The 26,640-nt window shown below is 55.3% G+C and overlaps 12 protein-coding genes across 12 annotated transcripts; 3 read left to right on the plus strand and 9 right to left on the minus strand.

The window, feature by feature from the left end:
• Window positions 1-306: 306 nt before the first annotated feature.
• hsp90 (chaperone Hsp90) lies at window positions 307-2,507 on the minus strand (the record flags this gene model as incomplete). The annotated part of the gene is made up of 2 exons (XM_056684486.1): window positions 307-2,145; window positions 2,250-2,507. The coding sequence occupies 2 exons, from the start codon at window positions 2,505-2,507 to the stop codon at window positions 307-309; spliced, it is 2,097 nt and encodes a 698-aa protein (XP_056548092.1).
• A 1,647-nt stretch (window positions 2,508-4,154) lies between these two features.
• On the minus strand, window positions 4,155-5,949 carry N7482_002362 (NTF2 and RRM domain protein; the record flags this gene model as incomplete). The annotated part of the gene is made up of 3 exons (XM_056684487.1): window positions 4,155-4,445; window positions 4,523-5,533; window positions 5,629-5,949. The coding sequence occupies 3 exons, from the start codon at window positions 5,947-5,949 to the stop codon at window positions 4,155-4,157; spliced, it is 1,623 nt and encodes a 540-aa protein (XP_056548093.1).
• A 1,357-nt stretch (window positions 5,950-7,306) lies between these two features.
• Window positions 7,307-7,770, minus strand: N7482_002363 (uncharacterized protein; the record flags this gene model as incomplete). Its single annotated transcript, XM_056684488.1, has 2 exons — window positions 7,307-7,627; window positions 7,720-7,770. The coding sequence occupies 2 exons, from the start codon at window positions 7,768-7,770 to the stop codon at window positions 7,307-7,309; spliced, it is 372 nt and encodes a 123-aa protein (XP_056548094.1).
• A 1,322-nt stretch (window positions 7,771-9,092) lies between these two features.
• N7482_002364 (uncharacterized protein) lies at window positions 9,093-11,007 on the plus strand (the record flags this gene model as incomplete). The annotated part of the gene is made up of 4 exons (XM_056684489.1): window positions 9,093-9,155; window positions 9,269-9,299; window positions 9,389-9,530; window positions 9,729-11,007. 4 exons carry the CDS (start codon window positions 9,093-9,095, stop codon window positions 11,005-11,007), a joined length of 1,515 nt encoding a protein of 504 aa, XP_056548095.1.
• Window positions 11,008-11,055: 48 nt separating this feature from the next.
• On the minus strand, window positions 11,056-11,860 carry N7482_002365 (PMF1/NNF1 family protein; the record flags this gene model as incomplete). Its single annotated transcript, XM_056684490.1, has 2 exons — window positions 11,056-11,350; window positions 11,466-11,860. 2 exons carry the CDS (start codon window positions 11,858-11,860, stop codon window positions 11,056-11,058), a joined length of 690 nt encoding a protein of 229 aa, XP_056548096.1.
• Window positions 11,861-12,438: 578 nt separating this feature from the next.
• N7482_002366 (putative cAMP receptor-like protein) lies at window positions 12,439-13,559 on the minus strand (the record flags this gene model as incomplete). Its single annotated transcript, XM_056684491.1, has 3 exons — window positions 12,439-12,966; window positions 13,119-13,230; window positions 13,303-13,559. 3 exons carry the CDS (start codon window positions 13,557-13,559, stop codon window positions 12,439-12,441), a joined length of 897 nt encoding a protein of 298 aa, XP_056548097.1.
• A 1,589-nt stretch (window positions 13,560-15,148) lies between these two features.
• N7482_002367 (cyclin-dependent serine/threonine-protein kinase phoA) lies at window positions 15,149-16,432 on the minus strand (the record flags this gene model as incomplete). The annotated part of the gene is made up of 3 exons (XM_056684492.1): window positions 15,149-16,054; window positions 16,167-16,190; window positions 16,253-16,432. 3 exons carry the CDS (start codon window positions 16,430-16,432, stop codon window positions 15,149-15,151), a joined length of 1,110 nt encoding a protein of 369 aa, XP_056548098.1.
• Window positions 16,433-16,621: 189 nt separating this feature from the next.
• On the minus strand, window positions 16,622-17,772 carry N7482_002368 (putative SIR2 family histone deacetylase; the record flags this gene model as incomplete). Its single annotated transcript, XM_056684493.1, has 2 exons — window positions 16,622-17,122; window positions 17,266-17,772. 2 exons carry the CDS (start codon window positions 17,770-17,772, stop codon window positions 16,622-16,624), a joined length of 1,008 nt encoding a protein of 335 aa, XP_056548099.1.
• A 572-nt stretch (window positions 17,773-18,344) lies between these two features.
• Window positions 18,345-19,820, plus strand: N7482_002369 (cation diffusion facilitator family transporter; the record flags this gene model as incomplete). The annotated part of the gene is made up of 1 exon (XM_056684494.1): window positions 18,345-19,820. The coding sequence occupies one exon, from the start codon at window positions 18,345-18,347 to the stop codon at window positions 19,818-19,820; it is 1,476 nt and encodes a 491-aa protein (XP_056548100.1).
• Window positions 19,821-20,957: 1,137 nt separating this feature from the next.
• Window positions 20,958-22,765, plus strand: N7482_002370 (xylulokinase; the record flags this gene model as incomplete). The annotated part of the gene is made up of 2 exons (XM_056684495.1): window positions 20,958-21,458; window positions 21,521-22,765. 2 exons carry the CDS (start codon window positions 20,958-20,960, stop codon window positions 22,763-22,765), a joined length of 1,746 nt encoding a protein of 581 aa, XP_056548101.1.
• Window positions 22,766-23,169: 404 nt separating this feature from the next.
• On the minus strand, window positions 23,170-23,568 carry N7482_002371 (uncharacterized protein; the record flags this gene model as incomplete). Its single annotated transcript, XM_056684496.1, has 1 exon — window positions 23,170-23,568. One exon carries the CDS (start codon window positions 23,566-23,568, stop codon window positions 23,170-23,172), a length of 399 nt encoding a protein of 132 aa, XP_056548102.1.
• A 1,603-nt stretch (window positions 23,569-25,171) lies between these two features.
• On the minus strand, window positions 25,172-26,068 carry N7482_002372 (uncharacterized protein; the record flags this gene model as incomplete). The annotated part of the gene is given in 4 exon segments (XM_056684497.1): window positions 25,172-25,351; window positions 25,396-25,589; window positions 25,603-25,701; window positions 25,813-26,068. 4 exon segments carry the CDS (start codon window positions 26,066-26,068, stop codon window positions 25,172-25,174), a joined length of 729 nt encoding a protein of 242 aa, XP_056548103.1.
• Window positions 26,069-26,640: the final 572 nt, after the last annotated feature.

Raw genomic sequence — 26,640 nt, forward strand, 5'->3', positions numbered from 1 at the left:
ACGTCTACATTCAAAGCCAACGCCCAATCAAGAACGAAAACTAAATCTATGTGAGCACACGGTCATAGAGCCATGCCAAAAGTAGAAAGCCACAAGATGTAAGTCAAGTAGAAAGTGTAGGTCATCTTGATTGAAAAGTTGAAAAAAGACAGCGATAAAAAAACATCAAGGGTCATAATCCCGTTTCCCATTTCCCGTAAGAACTTTGTTAAACAAGCCAGCAAAAAAAAACATGTTTTGAAAAAGAAGGAAGACGAGGAACATATCCTAAGCTAATCGATTTCAAAACCGGATTGGAGATTGCATCTAGTCGACCTCCTCCATGGCAGACTCGCCAGTCGCCTCAGCCGGGGCGGCAGCCTCGGTGGCCTTCTCATCAGCAGTCTCAGCATCCTCATCGATGTTCAGACCGAGAGAGACCAGCTTGTGGATGCGCTCAGCGAAGCTGGCAGGCTCGTCAATGGTGAAGCCAGAGACCAGCAGCGAGGTCTCGAAGAGCAGCTGGGTGATGGACTTGACGGTACGGTCGTTCTCGCCGTCGGCCTCGACCTTCTTCTTGAGCTCCTTGACAATGGAAGACTTGGGGGAGATCTCGAAGGTCTTCTTGGAGGACATGTAGGAGGACATGGAGGTGTCACGGAGGGCCTGGGCCTTCATGATGCGCTCCATGTTGGCGGACCAGCCGAACTGGCCGGTACGGATGGCGCAGGGGGCGCCCATCAGCTTGTGGGAGACGACGACCTTCTCGACCTTGTCGCCGAGGATGTTCTTGAGGGCCTTGGCCAGCTCCTCGTACTCCTTCTCCTCCTTCTCGCGCTCGGCCTTCTCCTCCTCGGTCTCCTCAAGCTCGAAGTCCTTGGTGATGTCGACCAGCTTCTTGCCGTCGAACTCCTTCAGCTGGGTGAAGGCGTACTCGTCGATGGGGTCGACCAGGAAGAGAACCTCGAAGTTCTTCTGCTTGAGGGTGTCCAGGAAGGGAGACTGGGAGACGGCCTTGATGGACTCGCCGGTGATGTAGTAGATGTTCTTCTGGTGCTCGGGCATGCGAGTCACGTAGTCGGTGAGGGAGGTCTGCTCGTCACCAGACTTGGTAGACTGGTAGCGCAGGAGCTTGGCCAGAGCGGGGCGGTTCTGGGCGTCCTCGTGGATACCGAGCTTGATGTTCTTGCTGAAGGCGGAGTAGAACTTGTCGAACTGCTCGCGGTCCTCGGCGATCTCCTGGAAGAGCTCGAGGGTCTTCTTGACAATGTTCTTCTTGATGACCTTCATGATCTTGTTCTGCTGGAGGGTCTCACGAGACAGGTTGAGGGGCAGGTCCTCGGAGTCGACGACACCCTTCACGAAGCTGAGCCACTCGGGGATGAGGTCGGTAGCGTCGTCGGTGATGAAGACACGGCGCACGTAGAGCTTGATGTTGTTCTTGGTCTTCTTGGTCTCGAACAGGTCGAAGGGAGCGCGCTTGGGAACGAAGAGGATGGCGCGGAACTCGAGCTGACCCTCGACGGAGAAGTGCTTGACGGCCAGGTGGTCCTCCCAGTCGTTGGAGAGCGACTTGTAGAAGGAGGCGTACTCCTCCTGGGTGATGTCGGTGGGGTTGCGGGTCCAGATGGGCTTGGTCTTGTTGAGCTCCTCCTCCTCGATCTTGGATTCCTTGATGGTCTTGGTCTTCTTCTCCTTCTTCTCCTCCTCCTCATCGACCTCCTCGACCTTGGGCTTCTTCTCGTCACCCTCCTCCTCCTCAGCATCCTCATCGGGGACCTCCTTCTCGGTCTCCTTCAGGACGTGAAGGTAGATGGGGTAGGAGATGAACTCGGAGTGCTTGCGGACAACCTCCTTGATGCGGGCCTCGTTGAGGTAGTCCATCTGCTCATCCTTCAGGTGGAGGACGATCTTGGAACCACGGCCGAGCTGCTCGCCCTCGGTATCCTGGGTGAGGGTGAAGGTACCGCCGGCGGCGGACTCCCAGATGTACTGCTCGTCATCGTTGTGCTTGGAGACGACGGTGACCTTGTCGGCAACCAGGTAGGCAGAGTAGAAACCAACACCGAACTGACCGATCATGGAGATGTCCGCACCGGCGGACAGGGCCTCCATGAACTGCTTGGTGCCGGAGCGGGCAATGGTACCCAGGTTGTTGATGAGGTCCTATGGAAGGGGAAAAAATTAGCCTTGGGGGCCTTTCTCTCGTGTGGTGAACAGTGAAGCTGGGATGATTGGTGCTTGGGGGAAGGGGTTTTGCGGTGACTTACAGCCTTGGTCATACCAATACCGGTATCCCGGATGGTCAGGGTCTTGTTCTCCTTGTCGGGGATGATGTCGATGCGGAGGTCCTTGTGGGAGTCCAGCTTGGAGGGGTCCGAGAGGGACTCATAGCGGATCTTGTCCAGCGCATCGGAGGCGTTGGAAATCAGCTCACGCAGGAAGATCTCCTTGTTGGAGTAGACAGTGTTAATGATCAGCGAGAGCAGCTGAGAGATCTCAGCCTGGAACTCGAAAGTCTCGGGCATGATGGCGGTAGTGATTCTGTGGCCGGGGGTGAACGGTTAGAGATTGCGAATTGAAGATGTTGAAGATGGAGAGAGGATCAACGGAGATCGAGGAAGGGTGAATGTGAGAGTGTGTGAGAGAGAGTGCGTGGAAAGGAAGTTCAGAGGATTCTCAGATTTCCAGATTTTCGGACCGGGTGGATGGTTTTGCAGATCGACTAGAAGAAGAGGTGGGGAAAGGGCAAGAGGGGGCAGAGGTGGGAGTGGAACAAGCGGTGCGGATGGTGATGGGAAGAGAGGAAGTGCTGTAGAGGGGGGGGGGGGAGACACGTACAGGAAGGATGTAGAGAAGAAAAGAGAAGAACTGCCGGAGAGAACCAGAGCAGCGAAGGGAGATAAAAGAAGGAGCTTTTTGTGTTCCCCAAAAAATTCTGGTGGATTCAGCGGTGGTTCTACGGTGATCCAGCGTCTTCCACCGCTGGTCGGTCAGGCAACTTGGCCCCCAGCAACGCACGGCAAGCTAGTGAGCGGCTCCACGCTGGGCTGGCTTTCTAGCAGATTCTGGTCATTGCTTTTTCCCCCCTGGTCTTCTGCCTAGCAGCTCCGGGGAACGCCCTGTCGGGCTGCTTTCTCTCGTCGCGGGAGCTCTGCTGGATGCTGGATGCCTGATTCCCCAGGCAGCCAGAAGTCTAGAACCTTCGCCGGCTGTTGCTAGCAGGTGTTAACTCTAGTCCCCCGTCGACGAGTATACACGGACTCGGTAATGTAGTACGAGGACGCACAGCACAGCTGGGTCCAGGGGTAGTGAAGGTACATCTGATATTGCTGGTAGTAACGCAGAACCGGACCAGGGCAGGTCAGACCAGCCCAGCCCCGCCCCAACCTTCCACTGTATCTCTCAACCCCCACCTATCTACCATACCATTTACAAGACCCCGAGCCCCCCAGTCCCATCCACACGGCAAAGGAGAACAAGGAGAAGACGGAAACGAAGACATAGAAACCAAGAGACAAGAGACCGGATGGTGCGACACCGCAAAACCCTGAGCTTGCTATGCTAGATAAAAGATGCGATATAGACTCGTCGTGGCGGAACGGAGGCTCGTGGCAAAAAAAAAGAACAAGAGAGAAGATGAAGATAGGAGGAGAGAAATATAGGGCAGAGAATGGTGGAACCGAAGGACACGAACAGCCAAGCCAAACCAAACCACACGAAGTAAAGGAGAAAAGAATAGGGTTGAGGAGAGAAACGACACAAGGGCAAAAAACAAGGATCAAGATAACAAAGTGCCCAGAGAGGGAAGGAAAGAAGACACAACTTTTCCAGCCAACCCGGACCCAACCGCTAATATGCACTGTGACAGGAGACAGGAAAAAATAGGGGGGTAGGGGGAAGTCACATAACACATGTCATTAGGAAAAGGAAAAGAGGAGAGCACCAAAAGGGGAAGACGGGAGAAAAGAAATCAAAATCGGGAGTAATACAGATTTCCGGAAGATGCAGCCGTCAAAAGTGTACGTAGAGAGAGGGATCGAGATTGGGTCGAGGCGCGCGGGAGAAACCCCGCACCGCGAGCAGAAGAGCACAAAGCTCAAGCTCAAGCTCGAGCGCGAACTCAAACTCAACCTCTACCGGAAGCTAGTTGTTTCGTAGGCAGTGAAAAACGCTTAAGCAGCCGGGGCGCCGTTGCGGGCCTTGGCAGCCGCATTGCCGCCACGACCGCGAGGCGCGAAGCCGCCACGGCCATCACGCTGGAAGCCACCACGACCCTGGCTGCCGCCACGGTCACCACGACCACCGCGGCCACCGCCACGACCAGCCTGGAAGCCGTTGCCGAAGGCGTTGGTGCGGGGGCGACGCTCCTCGAGAACAATCTGCTCGGTGCCGATCTGGTGGGGGTTGGCAGCGACGGCAGCGGCGTAGGCGGAGGGCTCAGCGAACTCGACAAAGGCGGAGTTCTGAAGGATGGCGTTAGCGATTGGTACGGGGGAGATATGACATGTGCCAAAGGGGTGAAGGGGGGTAGGATACGAACCTTGGGGCGGTTGACGTCGAAGTACTTCAGCTTGCCGAAGCGGCTCAGGGTCTGCTTCAAGAGACCAGCATCGACCTTGTCGGTGACATTCTTCATATAGCCTAGGACGACCTGCTCCTCACCGGCGCGAGACTGGGTCTTCTTGTGGTCAGCACCGGCGGTTTGCCAGCCAGCACTATCGGTGGCGGTAGCGTCCTTCTCAGCAGCGGGAGTAGGAGTGGCAGCAGCCCGAGGGGCGGTTGAAGCCGAGCCAGTGGCGGCGGGAGCGTTGGCCTTGGGGGCAGCAGCCGCAGCAGCAGGAGCAGGAGCAGCAGCCGGAGTAGGAGCAGGGGCTGCAGGCGCGGCAGCGGCGGCGGCGGCAGCAGCAGCAGCAGCCTTAGCAGCAGTGACCTTGGAGGCGATGCTGGCCCAGGTCTTGGGGACCGCGGGGACGGGAGCGGCCGGGGCAGCCTCCTTCTCGGCGGGGACCTCCTTCTGCTCGGGGGCGGGAGCGGGAGAGGGCTCGGGGGTCAGGGGCTCCTCGTCCTTCAGATCCTCAGATTTCACAACGGGAGCGGGGGCCTCAACCTCCTCCTGGGCAGGAGTACCGTTGGTTTGGGGCGCGACCTCCTCAGGCTGCTCGGTCTCGCCATTGGCCTCCTTCTCCAGCTTCTCACCAACCTTGGTGGCGGCGGCCTCGTCGGTGACCTGAGCCTCCTCGGCCGCAGGGGCGGTCTCAACGACCTCGGGGACCTCGGCGATAGCGGGGGCAGCAGCGTCCTCAGACACAGTCTCGGCCTCGGCCTCGGCCTCTTCCACCAGGTAGCGGAAAATGTCGTTGAGAACGTAGTAGCCGTTGGGCTGCTCAGCCAGGACAAAGGTCTGGATGAACTTGCGCGAGGGCTCCGACTTATTGGAGATCTCACCGATGACAGAGACCAGGATGTTGTCGAAGGAAGCCTGGGAGTCAACGTTCAGGACGCGGACCTTGCAGTCCTGGAAGTCAAGGGCCTTGATCTTGTCGTTGATGGCCTGAGCAGGAGCAGAAAATGTCGTTAGAATGATGCACATTGAAAACACCCCCCGCCCCTCATAGGGTATAGATGTTGGGCCGAAAATCAACTCACCTTGGTACCGATAGCGACAGGCACGGATTCGGCCTCGGTGCCGAAAACCAGCTGGGAGCGCTTGGAGTAGAAGAGGTGCAGCTTGTCTGGGTTGCGGCTCATAGTGGTGTAGTACTGCTCGACAAAGAACCAGCCCACCTCGTCCTTGGTGATCTCATTCTTCTGCTGTTCGGTGGGAGTGGCGGTGGTAGGAGTGGAGGACTGGGCGGGCTGGAAATTGGCGGCGGTGTTCATGGCAGCGTGGGCGGGGTTGAAGGAGTCGGGGAAGCCATGCTGGGCGGCATAGTTGCCGTTGATGGGAACCTGGGTCATGTCGGCCATTTTGGATGGAAGGGGTTGTGATATTCGAGCCCGAGAGGAAGGAAGACGGGATGGGATCAAAATTAGAGTGGCCGTGCGATGGTGGGGACGGTCGATAGACAGCTAAGAAGAGCTAGCTGGATGAGCTTCTAACAAGGAGATAAAGCTGCGAATAATAAAAAGATCTAGATGGATCTGGGTCTTTCCCGCTCGCTTCACTGGAGGTCTAGTTAGTCTTGGTATCAATCTCTCTCTCTCGTCGCTTGTCCATTACGGTTCCGGAACCCGATGGGGAGAGGTGGAGTGGAGTGGCGCACTTACAATGCGAAATCGACCAGGCACCAATGCAATCAATTGAGAGGTACAAAAGGAAGGGAAGAAAGGAAGAGGGCAGGGAGAAGGAAAAAAAACAAGGACACTCTTTGAAGCTGCGGAGAGGGTGGCGGGAAGTATAGGTTGACGTGTGAGAGGGCAGGGAAAAATGACTCTTGTGCGGGATGGACCACGGCGGAAGAGGAGGGATAGCAGCTGAGCGCAAGGCTGGAGGATGCTGAGGATAGCGGTCGACTATAAGCCGGGATGGGAGGGGTGGAGGAGGAGGGAAGCAGAGACAGAAACGAAGCTGTTGGGGAAATTCGCCTTCGAGGAAAAAGCGACTTCTTTCGACTGCGAAGACTCCGTGCGGGTTTCGCGTGGGCTTGGCACCGGGCTCACCGCCCGGCAGAAATGGGATGACAGAACGGTCGATGTCGATGTGAGGTCACGATGGCGAGATGACAAAGAAAGGTATGAGAACTTGTGTGTTTCGTCAAAGATGGGAGACGAGGATTCATGACGAGATGGAGAATCCCCTTCACGTCAAAGAGGGGAAAACAAGTTTATCTTGCTTGGGGATCGCTTAGTCGGCGCGCTGAATGGTGTTTACCACCACCCATCTCTAGGTACACCAGACACGAGAATTTCCTTGCGACAGCCCAATCTAATACGAGGTAGCGTTCATAGTATATTCCCAGATATGATATATAGAGGAGATCGAGAAAAGGAACCTAAAATCCAAGACAACCAATCAAGGCCAGGCAAGATATATTAGACAAGAAACGGGACGGGTCATGCAAATATCATAGCAGGTTCAAAACGCCACAGGAAGAACTCAATGAAGGATGGGGTATGATGTATGAATGGCATAGGACGTGAGAGGGTTCGATGGTCAAACAAAGGAAAGCGATCGTAGAGTTTCTTCGCTGGGGAGGTTCGCTGGGGAGGAAAAAAAACAAAAAAAACAAAAAAGCAAGATTAGATAAATGACAACGTCCGCCGCCACGTATGTATAAGGACTAACGGGCTGCGCAGGGACTTTGAGATCTTCCAGCTTAGTCGGCTAGGACGTGGTCGTGGCAGCCGCGGCTTTCTCGCTCAGCACCGGCTTGCGCATCACCGCATCCTGGCTGGTCATTCTTCGTCCCAGCGCGCGCTCCACCTTGGCACCCAGAGCCAGCTTGTTCAGGTTATCGGTCTTCTCTGCAGTGGGTACAAAACGCTGCGCCTGCAGGGGCTTGTTCTCCAGGCGCTCGAGGCCATCGCCGAGGTGGGTGATGTCGGCGACTCTGGGGTCTCCGCTGGGCAGGCTGCCGATGGTGCGGTCGGAGTTGGCGAACGACGGGCTGCCGCTGATAGTTGAGAAGCGCTTGGAGTTTCGATTCTAGGCACATCTGGTCAGCATTGATCCTGTCGAGCAGAGCGAAGGGAACAAGGGGGGGGGAGGGAAAGAGAGGGGTAAGGGGGTAGGCGTACCGAATGGGACATGATGGGCCGCTCAGAGTCGAGAGACGGATGGCGGGCCATATCTGCAGGAGGGGAAACGGCGACGTTTTGAAGCGCTGTCGTTGAGCCAAGTAGATAAGGAATTTTCTCCCTGCTAGCAGAATGAGCAAATTAGCAGGGATCGTCTCCAGGCTGAGCCAAGCCGCATTCTTGGGCAGGGGATCATCACCTACAAGGCGGGTAGCGAATCTGCGGGTAAGGGTCTAGTAGGAGGGCGAAAGAGGAAAGGAAAAGGCGAAGAAGAGCACACGAAGAGCGGGACTGAAACACGACGTGCAGCCCCGGGCGACTGGGGTTCTGGATGAGACTCAGGCGACTAACAGGGCCGAAACGGCGCGAGTGGGTCCAGCGGGGGGAATGGGAAAGGAGGTCAGATGAAGAGAGGAAGGAGGCCGGAGAGCAGATGCCGAGGGATCTGCTGAAGGAACTACCCAAATGGAGATGATCGCTTGCCGGGGCAGCTGGTGGTAGGCAGGATAGTCAAGAGAGTCGGTCTGGACGGACGTCTTCGTACGGAGATGAGGATGATGACAGGGGCCAGAATAACCTCGCAGGGATCTCCACGCTCTGAAGTTTCTACTACTTTCTACACATCTTGTGCCACAGGCTAATTTCCGTCAGAACGACGAACAGGATGAACTTTAACATTATTCACGAGGATTACGGGCTGCCCCGGTGGAACTTTGCCACGTGCTGCGGATCGGCCAGGATGGAGATGAGTAAATTCCCACTGGGTGGAATGTGGAGTGGATTCAGTCTCCAGGAGAGGTCTGAGGGCTCACTACTGGTAGCGCCACGTTAAAGGTACCGTGTATACTGTAGTTTTCCGTAGTCGCAGTGTATTTACCACGGGGCGGAGAATCAGTTAAATCAGCCTCCGAGAGGAAGGCGCCACCACGAGGTAGAGATTAGAATCCGTACAGAGAGAGAGAGAAAGAGAGAGAGACTTTGGTAGACTCAACTTGACCTACTCGGTAGCTATAGTTAGAGGACCCCTGGTATAGGGGTAAGCCCTTGCCCGTAACTCTAAGCCAGTAACTAACCGGGAGCTCCAGAGTCTTGGCAGCGGATAAAAAAGCTGTCATCATCCGTGGAGCTGCACAACCTGACGAACCTTTCCTATTCGCTGCCCGGCCACAATCAGACTCGGCCCCTTTGTCCCAGCGCGGGCACCGACCTAACTATCTACGGACTGAGGTCACAGACTAAGGCTACGGACAACAGACTCACAGGCTACAGACGAGCTCGCCTGGAACACCGCGACGGTCTGAACTGATCGCCGTGTTATTGTGATTTGCCCCGCCATACCTCTATACTCTGGACACCGCAGGGCACGCCACACAATGCCGAGACCCAAGACCTTCCTTAAGGAATCCAAGTCCAAGAAGAAGAGCGCTGCGAAGCAGGTAAGCCGACTGCCGCATTCTGGTAGCATTAGCATCGACCCCACCACCCCTCATCCATCCATACTGAGGATGGTATCCGCAAAGTACGTGCGAATAGCTACTGACGCCAACAGCTGCCCGTGACGGCCGATGACTATCTCGCAGGTAGGCAAATTGCCCCATGAGGAAGGAAAAGCACGGACGTCTGAGGAAACAGGGCTGTAGATAGTTTACTTAGCTAACCACTGAAACAGTGGGCGTCGAGTTAGAAGAGGCCGGGGAGAAATGGCGAGCCGGCGACGCCGCCAAGTCCATGCGCTTCTTTATGAAGGCCATTGCCAACTACGACGAAGGGCTGCAGAAGCACCCGGGTGCGTTTGACCTAGCCTACAACAAGTACGTCATTCCCGAATTCAACTGCAATAGTTCACCCCCCGGTCGAGGATGGAGGCTGGAAGATGGAGTGTGGCATTGCTGGCACATTCTCTCTCACGCATCATACAAGCATTATATTGTGGTTCTATCCCTGGTCCAGGGTGATCTATGTGACATGGACATCAGCTAACATCCGGCTTCCCTTCCCCCCCCAACCAGAGCCCGGGTCCAATACGAAATCACACAGCACCCCAAGCTAGCGGCGCAACTGTCCGCGCCGCAGGCCGAGCTCCTGCAGGTGGCGCTGCAGTCGCACCGGGACGCGCTTCACCTGGAGCAGGACAATGCCGACGCGCTGTTCAACAGCGGCCAGGTGCTGAACAGTCTAGCCGAAGTGATGACGGACTCCAAGCACCCCGATGGGGAGCAGCTAGTGCAGGCCAGCACGTACCTGCAGGAGGCGGTCGAGCTGTTCCAGCGATGTTTAGCGCTGCAGGAGATGAAGTATACCGAGATGGAGGAGCAGATTATGCAGATGGAGTCGGGGGAGATGGAAGCTCCGGCTCCCGAGCCGGCCCAGCCAGCCGAGCCGCAGCCACCGCTGCAGCCAGCCGAGAGCGGGTCCGGCGAGGAGGCGCAGGAGCAGTGGGCTGCGATCATTGAGCCGGTCACGAAGAACACGCTGGTCGACTCAGTGGTGGCGCAGCTGGATACGCTGACTGCGCTGTGCAATATACTGACGTTCAACCCCGGCGCCGGCGGCGTGGGCTGGGTGCAAGAGTACTCTGCGGAGCTGATCGAAACCCGGCTCCCAGCGTATGTCGAAGGATCCGACCGGCAGTATGAGGCGGGCCTCGCGCAGGCCAAGTTCATCTGTGCGCTGCACGATGTCCTGTACCGGGGTGGCCACACGGACGTGCAGACCTACCAGCAGGAGGTCGGACGGGCGTTCGGGCCCGAGCTGGATGTGTCGAGTGACCCAGAAGGACTGTGCAGCAAAGCCGAGGCACTGACCTCGCTGAACGGGGCCCTTGCAGACGTGCCTCCGGCCGAGGACCCCGAAACCTTCAAGCTCTGTTGCGCTGTGCGATGGCAATCGCTGTCGAGCGCGTTGGACGCATTAGCCGCCGCGTCGAAGCTGCCGAGCGCCGACAACTTGCCTAAGATCCACCTCGCACGCGGAGATGCGGAGATGCAGCGATGGCGACTGGGCCGTGCGCCCTGGAACCATGCCGTGGCTCAGGAGCATGGCCCCATGCTCCTGCGTAACGCACAAACGTACTACCGCGGCGCAGCGGCCCTGGCTCGCCGGGACGGAGAGGCGGAGGCTGCGCGCGACGGGTCGATCAAAGAGGCCATTGCCGCTGCGGTGGAGGGCCAGAAGACCAAGCTGGATCAGATCAAGGCGACCTCGCTCGAGCAGGTGATCGCGGTGGCTCAAGACATGGTGGAGGACGGAATGGTAGAAGGCACAGAGATGAGCGCCCTGATCTCATGAACGGTCTAGCAGTAGAACGCAAAGACGGAAGAAAGGAATGACAACCCCTTATATCCCCGGCCGAGCATTGACTTCCTCATCCATTTGGACCGCGTCTTGGCGAATATGGTGCTCCTTGCTGAACTCCGTAGCCGCCGTAGCAGCGCCCTCGATATCTGTGACAACGGACTCAAGGTGCGCCAAGAGGGTCTCAATTTCCAGCCTCTGCGCCTGCACCGTTTGCGCCAACTTCGCATTCTGCGCATGTGTCTCCTCGAGCCTGCTATTCAGCGTCGACTGTGCTTCCTGCAGGTACGGCGTCAGGTGCGCCGTGTAGAGTTCTTCCGCGCCGAGGGTGTGCGGGCTGCAGAATGACCGAAATTAGTCATGCAAACATAAAAGACGCAAAGCATAGCTTGTAAGCAAATCAAAAAGCGCAAATAGTGATGCCAAAACACGAACTACAAGCAGAAACATACGCATTGCCAAGCTGCTGCTGCTGCTGCTGCCCGTTTCCATTCTCGGCGGCACTCCCACTCTCCCTCCTCGCCTTCGCTTCCTCAACCAACCGATCCAACTCATTCAAGTGCCTCACAGCCTGCCGCTCCTCAATAATCTCCTCGAACTCCGCCTTAGCGCTCTCCTCCAGCTTCGCGTTCAACTGCCTCCACACACTCTCCAGACTAGCAGGGACATGCCGCGCCGGAGTGGGGAAACAACCAGCGAAGTTGGAATATGAGTTTGCACGCAGCGTGCGCGCCAGTGCTTGATCGAAGACTTGGTGCAGGCGCGAGGCGCGTAGACCGGGTGTTTGTGAGTGCGAGGCTGTGGGTGCGGGTTGGTGTTGGGGCGGGTGTGAATTGGGCCCTGCCATGGTGTGTGCGGGATAGCTGTGGTTGGACTGGACCGTGCAGGGTCGACGGGTTGAGTTCTGCTGATCTTGGCTGGGAAGGGTGCTGGTTTTGGGTGCTGGCACTTGGGATCTCGAGCTTTGGGGATACCTCGAAGGCACCGCGACGCGCCAGACACGTGATACAGTTTGGTATGGACCCACTTTTTCCAACGGCTGGACTATAACTACACCGTATATGAACTCTCTCTTTGTCTCTCACAACAGTACAACTCATTCGTAATATAATCAAACTCACGTAACTCTTCTAAATATAAGTAACAAATCATAATACTTCACAGATTGGTAGGCTATGCATACGCAGCCGCAGGTTCCTCCAAAGAGTTCTAAACACCGGCCATGAAACCGAAACATAGATCAAACTATTCCAAAACCCTTGCAAAGGAAGCACAAAAGATGATGCGTAGTTCAGTCCGAAAGAAAATTTCTCGGGGTATGCGAGAGCATAGACTCGATTCACCGTGGAAGGGACCTACACATAGTCAGGCGTTGCCCGAAAAGGGCACTGCGGTAACAATATGGAGCGGGAATGGAGAGTACAATCATACCCATGTCACGAGCAGCGCTATAAAAAACAGCATCGCGTATTTCGTGTATGCCCACGCAGCGGAGGTATTTTCTGTAGCTGTTGCACGACGCTGAGAGTACGCGTCTATCTCCTCAGACCGCGACGTTTTCACTAACAGCTTGGAGCGAAGCGGAGGCGGACTTGGCCACGGGCTGGACCCCTGCACGGGCGCGAATAGTTCTTCCGAGTTCTGACACCTACTGATCGGATCCATCGTGCCGCCCTCGATGGTAACCGAGTACGGGGCGAACGTGGTCGACGTGGAACAAGCGATTTCACTGGTCACCTGGATAGAGGCGAGCCTGACAAGCGGAGCGTCCGGTTGGGTCACTGTGTCGAGAGAGTCGATGTCCTGGAGGGCCCGCAGCTGCCGCCGTTTCTGGTATATCACCGTGCCGGCGCGCAGGTAGATAGCGAAGGTGAGGGAGATGACGAACCACACGGGGCCGTAGAAAATGGCGATCCGGAGGTAGTCCCATGGGAGGGCGATCCAGCACCATAGCTGTGAGCAATGTTAGGGAGCGGGGATGCATACATGGATGGATGTTTTGCAGGTAGTCTTACAATAGCCGAGCCGTACACTCGGCCGCGCGTTTGTGTGTGGATGAAAAAGTATAAGAAGGCCGGGAAGAATGGTAGACCGTAGCAACAGACCACGTACTTCCATTCCAGCTGGCGCAGTTGCTCGGAGTTATATTGGTGGAAGAAGGTCAGGTAGACGTTGCAAGCCATCGCAAACGTCCACAGTGCATCCGCAGGCATAAACCTATGCATGGCACGATCGAATTAGATGCGAAAGGGCCCGGAGAGAAGGTAAAGACAGCGCAAAACCCCTCACCATTGAATTAAAAAAGCCTGGAACTGGCACAGCGGACTGCCTACACCAGCATGGATGCCCGACTGCGAGATCAGCGTGGCTATATTCGCCATGATATTGCCCCAGGAAGCATAAAAGACCAAGCGATTGATCGGCTTCCGGAATGAAGGCGAGCTGATAAAAGTAACAACGATAACGGATGTGCTGGCCAGCGAGACCGCCGAGCAGATGCGCTCTGTGATCGAGATCGCAGATAACTGTCGCTCCGAGGGCACCATTGTGTCATGTCATCCCAGTACTATGAGTTAGTTGAGGCGAGCACCAGCAAGGTCTAGCCGCGCTAGCGTTGGCGAAAGGGGAATAGTGAGATGAAGAGGATCCATAAAGCAGTAGAAGCAAAGACGATCACGATGTATTCCCGCTAATGATGGGATCCCCGCCACACTTCGCTCGGAGGCCCCGGGGTAGTGGGCCCCGTTGATATTCCGAGCTTCCGTCCACAGAACAACCAATAAGCAAGTAACAATGCCATGGCCTCCCGGGACCGGCCCAATTTTGCATAATGCCGTGTCAACCACGGCTCCCTGGCAGAGAAGGTACCAGTCGGGATGGATAGCTCATTAGCGACACGAGGACAAAGGAGAAGCCGACTGCTCTGCAGACAAACGCCGCCCCCGGTTCTTCTGAGAGGGGCACGCGAGGACTGTCCACATGGGCATGGCAGGCGCGCGTCGTGGGCATAGATTGGCTGAAGCCAATAGCTGGCCGGCGATCGTCCGGCGCCCCGCAATGATCCGGAAGCTGCGGAGACCCCGGTGTTGCTGTCGTGGGTGAAGGGCCCGATGCAGAATGAGGAGAAGGGTGTTCGATGTGTTCGATGTGTTGGAATGGTGGAGATCATCCTGGACGTGGAGCACAGGGTCGATGGGAGCGGTTCAGTGTAACAGTGATTGACTATCCTTGTTGGGTCTCAGATGGATGAGTGGACGGATCGGTGTACATCCATCGGCGCTGTGCCATGGTGGCGGAGGTACCGCCGTATCTTGCAGGACCGCAGGAGCCAATGCAGGAGCCAATCATGGCAAAGGCCGTTAAAATTGAAATGCCGGTCGGCTGGTAATGCCGTGGACGAGCAGAAGGAGAAGACAACCCCATAAATCCGGAAGAGGACTAGAGTGCTTCTGAAACGCAAAATATCAACGAAACATCAACCCGCACCCCGCGTGGCTCAAGATTCCTTCTCAGAACGGCACCGGGCCCGCAATTCTCACCGAGCGAACAATGAGGTATTTCGCGCCTAGTCTGGTTGCACAGATGTAAAGTCCGTTGTATGTGATGTGCTAGTTGGAGTTAGCAGCTTGGCTCCGATTTGACACCGGCACAGCTCCCCGAGAGACTACACTCGAGGGGGTACAAGACAAACGTGGCCCGGTCGTGGTATACTGCTGCTTACACCTATTCGCTCTTACCTACTTTTGAATGTCGCATATAGCGATCATAGATAGGTCTCCCAAGAGTAGCTATTTGAGGAAGATGAACATGGCTCCGTGGGTAAGCTTTTAAAAACAGCTGCTGTCGACGCAACGTATGATGCGCAGTGAGCCTATGCAACTAAATGTACACAGACTACACACTCTGTGGTCTTCCATATAATAACCTCAATAGGTGAAAAGCCGGCATGAACAGCAAGAAGAGAGAAATGAAACAGCAACATGCAAAGCAGAAGCATAGAACACAAGAAGAAAAAAGCGAACTAAAGAAACCCCCATCATCGGGTATAACGCCGGATCCGTCCCGTTTCCGATTGTCTAAGTCGAGCTCGTCATCTCGTTACGCGCAGTCTTGATTGTGGGCACCTAGGAACGTGCTAGTATGCCGGTTGAGGCGGGACCATGCCTCCATACGCGCCCGCCATCTGCTGCTGCTGTTGCTGCTGCAATTGGGCCTGAAGCTGGGGGAGATCGTGGAACCAGGGGTGCTGCAGGGCATCAGTGGCGCTGATCCGCATCTCCGGGCGCAGCTGGAGCATCCGGTTCAGGAGATCCAGGCCGAGATGGTCAATCTGCGGCAAGAGCACGCCCAGATCCTGAGTCGCGTACACATGGAAGGTGGGCTTATACTCGGGCAGCTGCGAGATCCCGGGCCACGAGCGCTCCGAGGGGGTTCCCATCAGCCGGAAGATCTTCAGTAGCTGGTCCTCGTTGGTGGTGCCGGGGAACAGCGGACGGCCGGTATACATCTCAGCCATGATGCACCCGGCAGACCAGATGTCGATGCTGGTGTTATAGGTGCGGCTGCCGAGGAGGACATCCGGAGCGCGGTACCAAAGCGTGACGACCTCGTTGGAGAAGGTGTTGACGGGGATACCGAAGGCGCGGGCCAGACCAAAGTCGCCCAGCTTCAACTGGCCCTTCTTGTTGATCAGCAGGTTCTGCGGCTTGAGGTCGCGGTGCAGCACCCGGTTGTCGTGGCAGAAGGCGATGCCTTTCATCAGCTGGTGCATGAACGACTTGATCGTGATGGGGTCCAGCTGACCACGGTCGCCGCGGGTGTCCATATATCGCTTCAGGTCGCGGTCCATGAACTCGAAGACCAGCATGAGCTTGTTCTCGGTGTGGATGACATCGTAGAGCGAGACGATACTCTCGTGCTTGAGCTCCTTCATCAGCGAGATCTCGCGGATGGCAGTGGACGGGGTGCCTTCTTCAGAGTCAAGGTGGATTTCCTTCAGCGCGACCATCTCGCCCGTCTGGCGATTGCGCCCTTTAAAGACCTGTAGTCATCATGTATCAGCGAAGAGCGAGCGAATAGTGGGCGTAAAGCGGCCGTGGGAAGGAGTCGCGGCACTCGGGGAGAGGAAGGGTCTCGGGGAAGCCGGAACGTACAGTGGCATAGGTGCCTTCTCCGAGCTGCAAGCAGAAGCCTATCAGTATCTTGAGAGGGCAGACGAGGGGTCTAGCGGCAGGCATACCTTTTCCAGCTGCTGGAAGGAACTAGGCTGCTGAGATTTGTCCATTGTGCGTCGCTGGGGTGGTTGGAAAGCGGGAGTCCCCGAGGGTTTCGCGGAAGGATGGAAGAGAAAGGAGCCGGGGGAGACCAGCGTTGAAGCAGACTTAAAAGGGAGGGTCGCAGAATCCCTGAAATGCTCCATGCTGATGAAGGAGGGTGCCCCGCGCGTGGAAGTGGGCCGAGTCGCAGTCATCCGGCGCTTATGTACTTCTCCCTTTTCCCCCATCTACGGGCGCTTGTCCCTTCTGTTGTTACGGTCCGTGCTCCAATGAGATCGCTTGGTATTTGGTAGGATTTACAATGCTATTGAGTCTATCTGATTATACATCTGTCAAAGACGATGAATGGGCAGGTCCGCGGCCACGGTCGGGAGGATCGACTGGGCGGGATGGCTGCAGCGAACATGGGCGCTTGGGTCTGGGTCCGAGCCCAACTGGCCAAAGAGCATGGCCTCACTTCGCACACCCCCGACGTTGATGATGCCGATGGGCATGCCTCGCTTGTGCGCCCGTTCAACTAGGCGCCAGGCAGAGTAAGTGGCGAGACTGCTGCCCAGCACCAGCAAACGCCCAGCGTCGTCGATCGCCTCTTCCGCCGCTGCCTTCACTGTCGGATCGATGTTCTCGCCAAACATGGTCACCGCCGGTTTCAAAATACCGGCGGTGGATGTCGGCAGCCATGCGCCGTCGCTCTCGACCTCTACCCGGGCCTTTGTGCCGTCTTTCAAGGTGGGGGCTTCTCCAAGCAGGTTGAGCAGGACGGATATCGGAAGGTCGAATATGGAGCCTTCGGCAGGTCGACATCGCCGTCCGGGTTCAGCTTCAATCCCTTCCTTCGTTGTTCGTCCGGGTTATCGGTATCGAGTGCGCCGGCCTCCACCATGCGGGCCAGAAACTCTGCCCATGCCGGATTGAGCGTCTCCAGCGATTGCTGAAACTTTTCTCGTGGGGACTGATTGCGACAGCTGGTACAGACCACGGATCGCAGATATCCATGTAGTTCCAACGTAGAAAGGTCGGGATGGGCTAGGGAGTGGAACGAGTCGACATTCTGCGTCACGACGGAGCTGATATAGCCCTTCGCACCTAAATCTCGAATGGCCCAGTGAGTGGAATTGGGCTTTGCTCTCACGAGCCCCGGCCAACCCACAAAGCTGCGTGCCCAGTATCGCTTGCGCGATTCATGGCGCGTCGCGAATTCGTGGAAATAGATTGGCCGGTAGGACTTGTTTCGTCGGTAGGTGCCCTGTTCCCCGCGATAGTCCGACAGGCCTGATGCGACAGATATCCCTGCGCCGGTCAGGAGGACTGTCTGGGAATGCCTGCCCACATCGACGCCCCGGAGATGGAGGGAGGGTGGCGCGGTGAGGAAGGCGCTCACAGCGTCGATCGCCCCCGCAATGGCCCTGGCGGACGGTGGGACGATGATAGCTGGTGGTAATGGCCCGGTGAAGGGGATCCGAATCGCAGGGGTCGTCGTCATTGAAGACGCATCATCGGAGGTGGATTTGAGGCTTGGCGGGGTAAAGAACGGGCGGAAGCTGCGGGCCTTTTGGGTCCTTTGGGCTGGTTGAGCCCGTTTGGAGGGACGGATTGCGTACGGGCTGGTCTTGGCGGGGGCTTGTTCCGGCGGGCCACGGGCGAGTCAGCCATTGATTTCCTGCAGGAGGGCCCTGATGCGTAAGGAGTTGATCAAAAAAAAAGTCCAAGGCTTCAAAACAAAAGCAATATAATTCACGCACGGATACACTAGATGGGTACGTCGTATCCATAGGGGCCGCTGGCAATAGTCATCCGTGAATAATGACCCCATGTGGATTGGTAGAGGACATCAGCGCATCTGGAATCCGCATCTGCCGGATTACATGAGCGGGAATCGAATGTCCGCCATTGCTTAGTTGCTTAGGGTAGGGTAGTTTCTCTCCCACCTCCCCCGGGGTATTGTCATTCCTTCAAGGTTCTCGAGCCATGGGCACACTGACCAAAGAGAACACCCTGTCCACTCTAGCCCTCGCCCGTGCTCGCGTGCCTCGAACTTAGTTCACACCGGCCGTGATGCCGCTGACGCAGCCCCTGCGGTGCAGGCTTCGTCTCTCCATCCACTCCCCTCTCAGCTTCTCCAGTCGCCGTCTCCCCCTTCTCCCCGGATCTGCTCAACGGCGCGTCCTGGCCTCCTCCGCTCCCTTATTAAAAGCCTGCCCTGTCGCCTTGCTCTCCCATGTCCGACCACGTTCCCTCCGCGCTTCTGTAACACCGCTCCCCATGACACAAGCCAGGGGCCACAGCCACGGCCACGGCCATCACCACCACCACCACGACAATGTATACCTGACCTCGACCAACAAGCACGACGCTGGCGTTCGTATCACACGAATTGGCCTCGTCGCCAACCTTGCCATGGCAATTGGCAAATTCATCGGCGGTTACGTCTTCCACTCGCAGGCGCTTATCGCCGACGCCTACCACGCGCTCACCGACCTGGTCTCCGATTTCTTGACCCTGGGCACCGTCGCCTGGTCGCTTAAGCCGCCCAGTGAGCGCTTCCCGAACGGATACGGCAAGGTAGAAAGCATTGGCGCGCTGGGCGTGAGCGGGCTGCTGCTCTGCGGCGGAGTCTTCATGGGCCTCAATGCGACACAGGTCCTGCTGGCCCAGTGCTACCCCGATGTGGCCGAATGGCTGGCACACACCGGTATTCTAGGACACGGGCACGGCCATTCGCATAGCCATGGTATCGAGGTGCTGGGTCCTAGCATCCACGCAGCCTGGCTGGCGGCGGGTTCTATCGTGATCAAGGAGTGGCTTTATCGTGCGAGTGAGTTTCCCACAACTCCTTCTTCCCTCCGAGCCACGCATCAGCTTCCGTCTCAAACGCCAATTCCAAGCTTCAAATTTACTAACAGTCTAATAGCAATGAAAGTGGCCGAGGAACGCAAGTCGTCCGTACTCGCGTCCAACGCTATCCACCACCGTATTGATTCTCTGACGAGCATCGTGGCTCTGGTCACCATTGGTGGAAGCTATGTCTTCCAAGATGCCACCTGGCTGGATCCGGTTGGTGGACTCCTTATCTCCCTGATGGTCATCAAGGCCGGCTGGGGCAACACCATCACCTCGCTCCTCGAGCTGGCGGATACCACGGTGGACGATGAGATCAAAACTTCAGTTCAGAGCGCCGCCGCCAAGGCCCTAAAGTCCCTTGAGGACGGTGAGCAGGTTGTTGTCCGCGATGTCCAGGGCATGAAGTCTGGGCAGAACTACCTGATGGACATTGAGCTGGCTGTACCGGGAGCTTGGGCCATCACCCGGTCCCGTATGGTGGAGGAGGCGGTCCGCCAAACGGTTGGCGAGAAGGTTCGCGGTGTGAAGCGGGTTAAGGTCCGCTTCATCCCGGTCGAGCAGGAAGAACTCACTTTCTCGGAGGAGTTTATTGCGCAGGACACCGGGGCGAACCCGGAGCCTGAAACCAACGGCAACGCTCACAACCACAGTCACAGCCATGATGATCATATCTCCCGGAAGAGGCAGTAGTCCTGGGGAGTGACATGTGAAAAGAGAGAGAAAGTTGATTTGTTTGGGTGCCCTCGATTGGCAGTTGTTGGTGCTGCCTATGATACCCCCCTTTCCCTCCGCCGCCTCCCCCAAGGGCAACTTCGGCAAGAGGAATGTGTATTGTGTATAGAGAAGCTTGGATATAGAAATCTTCACCAGAACCCAAAGTGCCAGGCTTGTCTGATTCCATTTTTCAATTAGATCCATCGATTCGTTTATCAGGGGAATTAGGGTAGCTAGGGAGCCATCTAGGTATCTGTCCCCTCGTAGGGCTGTGTAGGATCTTTACCCTCCCGCTATACCCCACTTGAACCTCGCAGTGCTGGAGTGTTAGAGCCAGTAAAGGTAGAAAGAAGTAACATGATCGACTGTAACTGCATCCAGTACGGAGTGGTCACGGTCACAGGAGTATACGGGCATCTTGAGTTTTTAAGGAACTAGATGGCTTTTAGAGAACTACTGTGTTTCCCCATTCTTCCTGATTGCCACACCTCGCCCTCGCTGACTATTCTGGATAAAGAAGGCCGGACTATCACAATGAATACCGGCGCATACCTACGGAATCAACCGCGGAGTCCATGCGCTGGCCAACTGCAGTGGGGCCATGCGAATTCTACCGAGGAATTTAGCAGGCCAACTCCTATTTACCCGGGCGCGAGATGAAAGTTCGAGCGTTCTAGACGAGCCACTAACGCATGGAAAATCCTCGAAAGCTAATTGCGGCCCTAATTACTCATACAGATCCAGCAGAGATCCCACCTGACCCATCTGTCTTTTTCTGTCTTGCCCGGTGTGCACAAGCGAACCATTCCGCCCAACCTCCCCAACTTCCCAACTGTCTCTGGGCAGGGCAAGTGGGACCGCGGGGGCCGTTTACATCATTGCGGGCTCACCTTCCCCCAGAATCTGCCCTGGCTTTGCCCGCCGCCATCCCCCTCCATTTCTTCCGAGGCGGGATAAATTCTGGAATCCTTCTCCCTTCCCCGCCCCTTATCCGAGCCATAATACCTGCTAACCTGCTTAGCGGAGACTGAGTGATTGAGATTATTGGAGACGATTTATATTGGGGCTACGCTGCACGGCGAGGCTTGAGGAATCTTTGTTTCAACTCTCCCCATGGCGTCGCATTCCCCCCTCTACATCGGGTTCGACCTGTCGACCCAGCAGCTTAAGGGGTTGGTTGTCAACTCCGAGCTGAAGGTCGAGTACATCGCCAAGTTCGACTTCGATGCCGACTCCACCGGCTTCCCGATCAAGAAGGGCGTCCTGACCAATGAAGCCGAGCACGAAGTCTTTGCCCCGGTCGCACTGTGGCTGCAAGCCCTGGACACAGTGCTAGGCAGCCTGCACAAGCAAGGCCTGGACTTCAGCCGCGTGAAAGGTATCAGCGGCGCTGGCCAGCAGCATGGCAGTGTATACTGGAGCTATGATGCGGCAGAGCTACTCCACAAGCTCGATCCGAAGAGGTCGCTGGAGGAGCAATTGCCCGGCGCATTCTCGCACCCCTACAGCCCCAATTGGCAGGATTCGAGCACCCAGAAGGAATGCGACGAGTTTGACGAGATTCTTGGCAGCCCGGAGCAGCTTGCCCAAGCGACAGGAAGCAAAGCCCACCACGTAAGAAGCTTGGGAAGCAATCGATGCCGTACTTATGCCGATTGTGCTGACACCCGCACCAGAGGTTTACAGGTCCCCAAATCCTCCGGTTCACGAGGAAACACCCGGAGGTGTATCAGAAGACGGCGAGGATCTCACTGGTCTCATCATTCATCGCCTCGCTTTTCCTCGGCCACGTTGCACCTTTCGATATCTCGGACGTGTGCGGGATGAACCTGTGGAACATCAAGCAAGGCACCTATGATGAGAAAATCCTCCAGCTCTGCTCCGGCAATTTTGGCGTCGAGGACCTCAAGAAGAAGCTGGGCCAGGTATATGAAGATGGCGGACTGCACCTGGGATCGGTCCATCAGTACTACAGGGAGCGCTACGGCTTCAGCGCGGACTGCACAGTTATCCCGGCTACCGGCGACAACCCGGCGACCATTCTCGCGTTGCCGTTGCGCCCATCGGATGCCATGGTGTCCCTGGGTACGTCCACGACCTTCCTCATGTCCACCTCCAGCTACAGACCGGACCCGGCCACACACTTCTTCAACCACCCGACCACCGCCGGCCTGTACATGTTCATGCTATGCTACAAGAACGGCGGTCTAGCCCGCGAGCACGTGCGCGATGCGATCAACGAGACCCTGAAAGACACACCCGCCCAACCCTGGGCCAACTTCGACGAGATAGCACTGACCACACCCCCAATGGGCCAGCAGAGCCCAAGTGACCCCATGAAACTAGGCCTCTTCTTCCCGCGACCTGAGATTGTGCCGAACCTGCCCGCCGGCCAGTGGCACTTCACATACGACCCCGCCACGGGCGACCTCACTGAGACAACTACCGGTTGGACCACACCGCAAGACGAAGCCCGCGCCATCATCGAGAGTCAGATGCTCTCCCTGCGCCTGCGCTCCCGCGGTCTCACCCAGAGCCCCGGAAACGGCCTTCCCGCGCAGCCGCGCCGCGTGTACCTCGTCGGCGGCGGCTCGAAGAATAAAGCGATTGCCAAGATTGCGGGCGAGATCCTCGGTGGCGCCGAGGGTGTGTTCAAGCTGGATATCGGCGACAATGCGTGCGCTCTGGGCGCGGCGTATAAGGCTGTGTGGGGTATTGAGCGCGCGGAGGGTCAGACGTTTGAGCACCTCGTGGGTCAGCGCTGGCGAGAGGAGGACTTTGTCGAGAAGATTGCAGATGGGTATCAGGAGGATGTTTTTGAGCTTTATGGAAAGGCCGTTGAGGGCTTCGAGGCGATGGAAAACAGGGTGTTGGAGCAGGTGCGGCTGGCGAAAGGGAATGACCATGTGCATGGAAAGTAGGTCGGCTGGAACAGGTATAGGTGCTGCTTGTAGGTATTTACTCGACCTCTCATATATTCAGTCGGACTTGCTCACATAGCCTTCATTTACCTGATCAACTGATAGACTAGTGCATCTGTTGTAGGCATTGGCTAGGTGAGGTCCCACGTAGGGGTAACTAATTGGTCGCTTGAGAAGCTTTACGTTGCGTAAGTAGAGTTTGGCCCCGCAAATGAGAAAAAAAAGCAAGAATTGGGCGGTTAGAAACCAAGGGTAAATTGATCTAATTGGGGCTACTTGGTTTCACAACATGGGAACCCGATGGTAGAACTCTTTGAAGCTTTCAACCCGGGATATTCTCCGAACAGAATTCATTCCAAGGACAACAGCCAGGTTTCTGTTGACTCTAGCCTTGCCTTGACAATTCACGGCCTGCAGGCCCTCATAACATTGTCGATCTTGGTCATCCCCTTCCCAAACTCGTCGCCAAGCTTCGCCAAATCAGATTCGCCCATTGCGCGTCTCGCCCTAGCAGCCTTGCTGACTTTGACGGCATCCGTAAGTGCACCTGCGCTCAGGATATAACCAAAGATAAGGAAAGGTGCGGAAGAGGGATCATCAACGACAGAATAAATACCCAAACCCACCATAGTGGCTTCACCAGCCAAGGCAATGAAGCGCCCGATACTGGCCAACCCGCTAATGGCACCGATGACCTCGCCGCCGATGGGAATGAGAAAAAGGAATGCGGATAGGAAGAGCAGAATCTGACGCTTGCGGTTTTCCCTGTCAATTTCTTCCGCAGTATCAACAACTTCCTGCATCGACGCGACGGCCTAATGAATCATCAGGATAGGCACTAAGACAGCATCGATCATATCCTCGCTGGTCCAGCTTTGGCTTGAACTCACAAGTTACGAAACGATAGCAATTTCAAGGCCATTACGTAAGTCTCCTGTTTTACTCAAATACTCGGAGATAATGTCCTTAGGATCAACCACATCATCGACGGAGTACCCGCTGCTAATCGTAGGTACATCGATTTCCTATCCGTATTGGTAACAACGCAGGTAATCATGGCAGCCTTCTTTATCGATTTGGTGATCATATCTGCCAATATACATCCGCCCACGGGGTATACCGGTCTCTGTCAGCGCATCCACGTAGAACTGATTTTCCTTGTCCTAGTTTTGGAAGCTCCAGTATGTTTCCCTTTAGACATATAACCTTATCGCACTATACTCAAAGTATTTTTAAGGAGTTTGAGCAGAAGGTTCTGCGTTTCGATTGCAAATCGAAATAGAAGTGGTCTGCCTAAATGGGACGGCCTCGCTGCTTGCACGCAATGAGATGTCCGGTGGACTGGGCTCCGAAACGGTCAAAAGCCCAACCTCATCTTCGTATGGTGTACAGTACCGACATCGTGCATCCGTTGAACCAAATTGGACATGGCATGGGCCGCACCATGCTTTCGATTCTGCCACAATGCAATTGAAGTAATCAGTGCCATGGTCCATATAGAAGCTATGGATGATGTCTGGTGCTCCTTCCACTACGGCTTTGGAGTATGACCGTATAGACTAAGAATGTTGCCCATGGTGCATTTTTGGGCGGTATTATGCCCCCATATTTATACAGAATGGAACAGACCTAACCCCTCCTTCCACATCCCCTTCCACGGCCCCTTCTGCGGTATCCGCCCCGAGGTCTCCGTAGATTCGGCCACAAGCCCACCATCTTACGGTCTTCCTCCGATTCCACATATGGCAGGTCTCTGTAAACCTCGCCAAGATCCAACCTATTAAAGGGGGCAGACGGTCGTATCAACGGATCCGCTAGGTACGCATTTAGTAAGATCCTCCCTACTATAGAAGCTAAAGCATAGCCTTCCTCGTCGAATCTAACCTAGTCGATAGTTATCTCACGTGTAAGGCTGAGATCGTAATACCCGATAGCACTCATCTCCTAGGCTAGTATAGCTATCGGCTATATCTCTGTTACGTTAGGTCTAAATAGCCAATCAGGTACTATATACTTAGGGCACTTAGTCGACGAATCAAATACAGAAAGCTCGAATCGATCAAGTCCCAGCTCTATTACTTTCTATTTAATCTATTCGAGATAATAGGTATTCGAGACTTTCTCGGTATTTTTCTAAAGGAATATATCCGGGGTTATATTTAGAGTGTTGAATAAGTCTTGATAGTTAGTATTAATATAGGCGCGTACAATCTAGGGCGTCATCGATAGTCGGCGCCGTGCTAACTTAGTATAGGTGTACTCTCTTGCAGGATTTAGGTACCATATAAGAATCGGTAAATCGGAATCTAGCGTGCTTTCACTTAACTAGGATAAGTCGTTATTTATAATTAATCTAGTATAGATAGCCTTTCGAATATACTACGAGACATTTTCCTACATTAACCACTATTTAGCGAAGAAAGGGTAATAGTAAATTCCCCTAATAACGTACGGCATCTCGCCGTCAATCATAGTTAGTCGGCGCAGCCGCACGTAGCGGTCAATATTACCTAACCACGCTACCATCAGGATCAATAGGTTTTTATCAACGGTGGGAAGATCGGCGGATAGTAGTTCGCATAATAACTAGACAGCTTTGGGATCAACCACCCGCGCCCCGGGCAATGTACCCTCAGCATCGAGGCACCAGTCCTCGGTAATATCAAACACAAGGCGCGACAGAATAAAACAGTCCGTATCCCCCACCGGTAAGGTTTAATCGAGCATAGACCGCACACATATGTCGCCGTTGAAATAGGCTCCCAGACGTAGGGGTACGTATAGACAGTGATTATAGTCATCCATACAGTTCCACCGAGTCGGGCTGGTGATAATACTCTCGTAGATCGCTTTCCCAGAGGCCAGATTATCGCGCGCTTCCTCTACAATAGCCACCTCCGGCAACAAGTCTAGCTCTAGGTAAAGTGAGGTGTAGCCTCCTGTAGCGCACGCACGGCCAATCTAGTATCGCAATAGGTCGGTTCCAGGGTATCGCTCCAGTAGATCGCGGAGAGTCTATTCAGCTGGGATATCTGGATGCCAGAAACAGTAGGGAAAATCCTCCGGTGAGTTCATGTCTGGGACTCGATTACTCATGATTGCGCGCGCATTCAAAGCACGGGTGAATTCTGGAAGCTGCCCGTATAGCTCCTGCGCGAAGCCATCGTGGGTGCGGATTCCTCGCACTAGGCATCGCCAAGTTGGTTGAAAACTGAAATTGACAGGAACTCTTTCTCCTCGGACGGCTGCTAGATTATCATGGGATTCATTTAACCCGAGTCGAGACGGACGGATCGGTGTCATGGTGAGGACTAACCCTTAGAAGGCTATCTTCGATGGAGATGGTTTATTTCTTCCTAGCACCTGTTGGGCTGCTTGGGATCCATGGCATGAAGTTATGTCTTATCTCTTCGGGAGAAAATAAAATACAGAACACAACATAGTGGGCTTGTTGTGTTGTGCTAGTGACAGTCTTGCGGATAGCGATGATGAGTTTGATGGCTTCTTGGGTGGATAATGAGCTTTTACTTGAATTTTGGAAGACAGCGAGTATAGTGGTAAGGAACTATCTGGCTATCTGTCTAGAGCTGTTACATTTGCAAGATGTGTCCGTCTCTCACCAGTTCAAAAAGTGATCACGCGAAAATCAAGTGAAACATGAAACGTATTCGAACGAGATCAGGTACTTTTCATGTTTTCTGACACCTGGTTAAACGGCCTGTATACAGTATGCTGCAATTTCTGAGGCAACCTCCAACATTTTGAATGAAGTTTTGTGTTCTTCTTGCCTTCTATACTGCACTGTTGCCCACAACTTCATGTGCCGTTATGTTTACATCACATAAGGTCCTATTTGCTAAACAACGATCTATCAG

This window comes from Penicillium canariense (genome assembly GCF_028826845.1).
Source record: "Penicillium canariense strain IBT 26290 chromosome Unknown utg000001l_segment0_segment0, whole genome shotgun sequence".
In the NCBI taxonomy this organism is placed as follows: Eukaryota; Fungi; Ascomycota; class Eurotiomycetes; order Eurotiales; family Aspergillaceae; genus Penicillium; species Penicillium canariense.